At 36.0% G+C, this 6,984-nt stretch overlaps 1 protein-coding gene across 1 annotated transcript in view; it reads right to left on the bottom strand.

The window, feature by feature from the left end:
- Nucleotides 1-5,189, bottom strand: part of LOC127159548 (uncharacterized) — a 10,049-nt gene extending 4,860 nt beyond the window's left edge. The window contains exons 1-4 of the mRNA XM_051102356.1: nt 4,805-5,189; nt 3,659-3,979; nt 3,244-3,555; nt 3,074-3,142 (exon numbers count right to left, since the gene is read on the bottom strand). Coding sequence (XP_050958313.1) covers nt 3,074-3,142; nt 3,244-3,555; nt 3,659-3,979; nt 4,805-4,865 — 763 coding nt within the window. The 5' untranslated portion in view covers nt 4,866-5,189. The remainder of the gene's footprint in view (nt 1-3,073; nt 3,143-3,243; nt 3,556-3,658; nt 3,980-4,804) is intronic.
- Between the last annotated feature and the right edge of the window lie 1,795 nt (nt 5,190-6,984).

Genomic DNA, 6,984 nt, shown 5'->3' with positions numbered 1-6,984 from the left:
AATCGCATAGCAACAAGCACTCCGTCCCACGGCAGGTAGGCCACACAGGTACTCACGGCAATACACGAGTCTATGGCGCAGTACTTCCGGATGCGTCCAGCTCCCTTTTATCCGCCTCTGTCCTCTACTTCCGGTTCACGGGGTAGTTCCGAGTTAGAAAGTTTTATTTTATTTATTTTTTATTCTTTATTATTTATTTATTTTTTTTATATATATGTGCTAACCGTGAAAAGAAAATAAACAGTGGCACTGCCACAGTGTGTTTGTGTATGTGTGCACTTCCCCCTCATGAGTAGAAGTGAGTATTCGTGTGTCTAACATTAAGACATACTAACATTAAATTATTATTATTTTTTTTTTTTAAATTCACAGTATTTGTCTGTCATGTTTTTAATTTGGTTTTTAATTCTCTATCTTTTGCTGTAGTGTATCAGTAGGAAATGTTAGTTTACATGTCCAAGCATCCATTTTGCCATTAATTGTAATAATCCAGTGAGATTTTTGTCTGACAACAGCAAGTGCTCCACACAGAGATCTGATCTCATCATCTAAATCCAGAAGAACTGTGGCAGTGTCTCCAAGGTGCTTTAAGAAACATACCTGCAAAGCTATAGTACTGTTAAAAGTTTTAGGCACTTAAAACTGTAAAAAAAAAAAAAAAAAAGAAAAGAAGGTTTTAGGCACTGTAAAAGTTCTGTAAAATGAGGATGCTTTCAATAATAATGTTGAAAAAAAAATTCAGTATCAATTAACTAAATTAAATCAACATTTGCTGTGTGCATCCTTTGCGTTTAAAGCAGCTTGGAGATGTTGCCACAGTTTGTCTGGATTGAGTCTGTGTCAGTTTGTTCTGTTTCTTCCTGTCATTCCAGACAGACTGGATGATGATGAGATCAGATCTCTGGCTGCTGTTGGAGTCCTTGTCCAAACAAAAATCTCACTGGATTATTACAATTAATGGCAAAATGTATGTTTGGAAATGTTTTTAGTTGGTGAAAATACTAGTGTTCTAATGTTGTAATGTTGGACACCACTGTATATGAATCCACAGGAGTCAGTAGAATATTGTGGATATAAAACATATGTGGAAAATACAAGATACAAAGCTCTCAACAAACAGCACAAATTGTTTCTTTCTCCACCCATCTCAAAGGTAATATTATGATCTCATCATGAGAGAAACCCTAACTGATAAGACAGAAATGCAATTTTGAATTATTCAATTCCTCCTGGGGGCTCTGAAGAGCCGTTTATGAAGAATTCATTGATAATGTAAATTTACATCTGAAATATAAAATAGTTTTTGACTCAGTCTTAACAATTGTGTAGATGTATTGGTTTTTCTTCAGTTTAAAGTTGAATATACTTTATTTAATTCAACATTTTGATGAAACTGGTCTATGTTCTTCATCACTACAGTATTTAAAATTTTGATTTTATATGGCATTTGTACAGACTTTGTAGCTGGCAGTCATTTGACCGTTTTTTTAAGTTCATCTAGTCAGTGCTTGTGTTTATACCTGCACCGCGGCTTGTTGAAGCATCTCAGAAGCTATTTTCCATGTTGCATCGCTAAAGTTAGGCTACTTCCCCTCTCATCCCTACCCACCCTCAAACCATTCAAATTTCCGTAGGCGGGATTTATTTTAATGATAATATTAAATTGATTTCCTGAATAGGGAATGAAACACTGCGATGCTGGAACTATGGGAAACCACCTCCAGTGTGATGATTGTCTGAAGCTCTTATATCATATAAATATATAATATTTTATTTTAACATAACTTTGTGTACCAAAGCCAATCATTTGTGCACTAAAATGTCACAATGCAGATTTTGATGAGCTTAATAGGTACATTTAATAATATGTACTGGATCTGTGTGAACTACATTAATAAATGAAAACGTCTCAGCTACACACTGTATGTAACACTTATTTCCTTAATAGGGAATGAGACGCTGTGATGCTGGAACTATGGGAAACCAGCTCCAGTGTGATGATTGTCTGAAGCTCTTATATCATCAAGCTGATTAATTGGCCAGTGGCGCTTTGCACTGCCTGAGATGAATAAGTCACATATGTCTCATAAGAGTGTGCTCACACCATCTGTCCTCAGAATTTCCATGATGAAGGAAGCATTTAAAGTTGGAGGAGAATAGCAATGCAGCAACTTGTTCCCCATGTAGAAAACCAGGGTTACACACATTATCAGGCCAGGGGCAAAGTCAATACAATAAGGGCTGATGGAGAGAGTCTACAGAGGAGCCTGTGCTTCAGTTGAGAATGACCAGAGAAACATTAACATTTTGCTGCATGTTGCTTCATTTAATGGCAATAATTGTGTAGTTGTTCTTATAATGCTGAGATGATTGACAGTAGGACAAAAAACAAGTACACACACACATCTGGTCAGCTATCCTTGTAGGGATTCTCCAAAGGCGTGATTATACTATATAATTGCCCTACACCTAAACCTACCTGGCTGTCACAGGAAACTTTCTGCATTTTTACTTTCTCAAAAAAAAAAAAAAAAAAAAAAAAAAACAACTCTGTATGATTCATAAGCTTTTGTACCCATGGGGACCTCAATTTGGTCCCCACTGTGACACAAGTCCCCATGAGTCTGTGTGTATTCAGGTTTAAGTCCCCACCAGGATATATAAACCAAACCCACACACACACACATACTCACTCATGTATGCAAACTTTGAGTATTACATTTGAGTTTTCACAAAGGTTAACTTTATCCTCAGATCAATGAGGATCAATGAGTTTAAAAAGTAATTACAAAACCTGCCCTAACTGGGAGGAACATGTTGACGAAAAGATTGGATCCAATATTTGGTGATTATATAGCGATTATATAAAAAGAGATCTATAAGCTGTTTTTTGTAGTCTGGTCATTTTTTAACCGTGCACACCAGAAGTGTGACTTTCTTCCATTTTAAATAAAATAAAAGCATTGCAAAACAAACTTATTGGTTAAACATTAAAGCACACTAGTTCATAGAAGAAAACAGCATCTGAGAGCAACTGCAAAACACTGATGTGAGAAAAACAGTGATGATGTACCTTTAGTTACGTGATCCTGAGAGTCTGTGATGTGGACTGGAATCACTGCTGTCATTGTTTTATCTTGAGCTGTAAACATGAATGTTGGTTCAGATGAATCACTGTAGAATATGACAATCATATTTTAATCAGAGATTCTTCCATAATAATTCATGAGATTGTTTTCTCACCTGAACTCTTGACAGTATATGTGACTGAGGTCTTGACTTGATTTCTGTGAGTAACTTCACATCTCCACTCTCTGTTGTCATCTTCATTCAGGAGTGTTGTAGTCACAGTGATGATACAGTGTCCTGGAGCTGATTCCTGATATCTGGAGTCTGATTTTGTCAGTTTAACACCAGCCTGATTCACCCAGAACAGCTGAATTCCCTCATAACGGATCCAATCATCACAAGAGACTCCAGCAAATGAAAACAACTGACAGTAGAGAGTCACAAAGCTGCCTGCACTGATCTCAGTCTGTGAGGATGATGAAGAGACTGAAACACAAAATAACACACAAATCACACACTTTACAATCATCGTGGGAGTTTAAAACAAAAATTTACCCTTTTTAAATTGATCATATAATCATAAAATTACCATGAAGAACATGCAAATAAACACGTGCATCAGTTCCTTGTTGTTGTCTATTCACAAATTGTCTGCAGGTGTAAAGTCCATAATCTTCTTTTATGATGTTTGTGATGTTCAGAGAGCAGTCAGACCCCAGACTCAGTCTCTCATGTCTCTCTGTTTCCTTCTTTATCCCTAAACCAATCAGTTCAAACCATGCTGAATGACTGAATCTGTTGTCATAGATCCATGTAGTTGAGTTGCAGTCATGAAGATGATTATTACAGGGCAGACGGACATTTTCACCAGAACTGATGAACACATGATCATCATTCACTCCACTGGTACCTGAAACACAAGTATGTTTGATATTTTAAAGGTGCAGTGTGTAATTTTTAGCGGTGATGATTCGAATTTCAACAACGGCTCAGTCCCCCGCTCACCCCGCCCTTTCGAAACACATACAGAAGCTACGGAATCTGACACAGGACAAAAATGTCGTCGTCTGTTACACCTGACAGTAGCCAATCAAGCGATGAGGTTTCTGTACAAAGGTAAGTCAAAGAATTATATTTACTTAATTATTCAGTAAACCAATATGTTATTGTGAATATTATTGTTAGTCATTGATCATTGTCTCAGGTTTATTCGCTGACTTTAGTTAGATTTTTTGTATGACAGTTAGTAGTGTTGGGCGACGTCTACAAATGAAACATCATGATGAAAACCATGAAAAAGTGAAATGCGATCACAAAATCAGTTTCAATGTCATGCACATTACTAGTGGCCGCCTGACTTATAATGTAAGGTCTTTACACACCTCTGAAAACAGTTTTGTATGTTATATTGCATTTCTGCCAATAAATTCTCCTAAATATTACACAATGCACCTTTAATAAATAAATAAAAACATACCAGCATAAAAATGACAAGATTTAAAACAAAATATTTTTTTTTTCTTTATCAGAGATCTGTTGAAATCACAAACACACTCTTAATATGAAAATAATTCAGCATCAGATGTTTGAGTGTGAATCTGTCTAGTTTTAGTGCATCAGTAATAATCCAGTATGTTCTTTATGTAACACAAGAATAAACTGATCATGTTGAAATGAACTCTTTCCCAGACTAATTAAACTAAATGTCTTGTAGAGAAAACAGAGATTTGTTTACCTGTGAGAAGTGAAGAGAGAATGATCAGTCCCAGCAGACACAAATGACACTTATCAGCCATTTTCTCTTTCTGTCAGTCTTCGTCTTCATTATATGCTCACAACTCTTTCTTTAAATACTATCAGCTCTTCCTGTGGTCATTCACTTCCTCTGATCTGATCTGAGTGTTTAAATGCTGTTATTTAGTGACACAATGTCAGTCATAATGGAGAAGTGTGAGAACTGAGATCAGTTCAGGCAGTTTTAACCTGCAGTCATTCTGTAAACACCTCAATCTGTTGAATCTTCCCTCGAGAGCTGAGCACAGACTGTTACTGGTGTTGTGTTCAACTCTGTTTCTTCTATATTTCCTATGAACTGCCAAACCATAACCACTAACCAGACAACAGCGTCTGTGAAACATGTTCTTCAGTGTGAGAACTGCATATTGTTTAGCAACCCAACCTTAGGCTGTTTTTGCATTATTTTGCGTTACTGTAAGTTTTACTTCTTCCTTTTATCAGTTTTCTGCAAGTTGTTCAATTCTAGAAATAAAATCATTAAAATATTAGTGATAAAACTGGTTTGTTACTGAAAAGTTATTCACTATCAATGACTTCCTTCCTTGAGTCACACTAATAACAATAATTTCATTAATGACATTTTGAAAAATATTTGAAACCCTAATTTTTCAAACTCCTCCAAAGTCATTGGTCCATTAAACAAATTTAATGTCATGATGAAAACATGATTTTATCTCTGCAGTTGACACCAAAATTTAGTTTGTCTCAGTATCCACACTTGCAGTTTTGAGCACTTGCATGTGACAGGAAGTAAAACCGTTTAAGTTAATTTAAAAAGAAATAACATATTATTAGGTAGAAAAAAAGAAATTGTTGAAAATTTTATTGATGCAAATATGTATTGTATATGTAAGATTTATAAAGTGCATAAAATGTATGTATTTTGTGTAATCATTAAATTAGAAGCACCAGAATTACTAAACACAGTTATATAACAGACATTCAGACATTTCAGCACTAATGTTTGTCTTTTGTCTCTTTGTGTTGTGGTTTGTGATCTAGTGTTTTCAGAAGTGTGTTACTGCTGGCTGTGGGAACTCAGTTAGTTTGACCACACTAGTTTAACCCACACAGATCTGAGATCATATCTGAACCCAGTTTGGACTGATATTTGTGAATTTTCATACATTCAGATCACAGTTCCTCTTCTTTCTTTTACTATTTCTAGAACTGAATTTCTCAACTTTTTCCTCTGTATAAATGTTTGCTGCAATCTGATTATAAGTTCAGTGTTAGTTTAATTGGTGCAGTTTATCTAAAACCTTTATTTCAGTGTTTTCACGTAAGACAGAGTTCATCATCCAAACACCTGAATTTGAAAGACCTTGATTAGTTGATTCAGGTGATTTAATTGGAGTTGAAAAGTGTTTCTCCAGGAGCAGGAATGAGGAATCTGATGTACAGTAGCACATATACTGTATTTCTGCACATTTCCATGAACCAGTGATTCCCAAACCAGTTCCTGGAGTCTCCTCAACAATGTTTCTAGCACTGGAGTCTCTATTGATGAACTGATGAATGAATCAGATGTGTTTGATTAGAGAGAGATACAATGACCGTCTTATGAGATCTTGCATCTCTCCAGCATTGGTCAAACTCTTTGGAGAGTTGAGACAAATCAAGGTCTGTCACATAAAGGGCCAGATGTAGGGCCATTCATGCTAAAATGAGAGTGTTTTTAGTAGAGATGTGGATGACCCTGCAGGCCTTACGCCTGTTTCTTCAAAAGGAGACGCTGCAACTGTCAGTGCTGATTCTGATGACACTGTGACAAGTGTGAATGAAAGATGCACGAATGAGCAACTTGAAAGTTTCCACTTGTTCAAGGCTGTAAATGTGTCTCATGCATGTAATGGAGACCATCAGAAGGTCGAGGTATTTCATGAACACTTTTTCATTTCTCTGACCAACAACATTGAGTGCAGACTGATGAGAACAGAATTATTTCTGCTGCAGATGCTCCAAATCCATCAAACTGACCATCTGATGAAAATGAGCACATCCTATATGAGGATGACCAACTTCTCATGATACTTAAGACTCTCAGTGAAGACTAACAGTAATTATGGAATAATCATATTCCATATGAAGTTTTACAGTGATGTTTTGCATCGATTC

This window comes from Labeo rohita, unplaced genomic scaffold (assembly GCF_022985175.1).
Source record: "Labeo rohita strain BAU-BD-2019 unplaced genomic scaffold, IGBB_LRoh.1.0 scaffold_229, whole genome shotgun sequence".
In the NCBI taxonomy this organism is placed as follows: Eukaryota; Metazoa; Chordata; class Actinopteri; order Cypriniformes; family Cyprinidae; genus Labeo; species Labeo rohita.
This window is presented reverse-complemented; position numbering and strand designations above follow the sequence as displayed.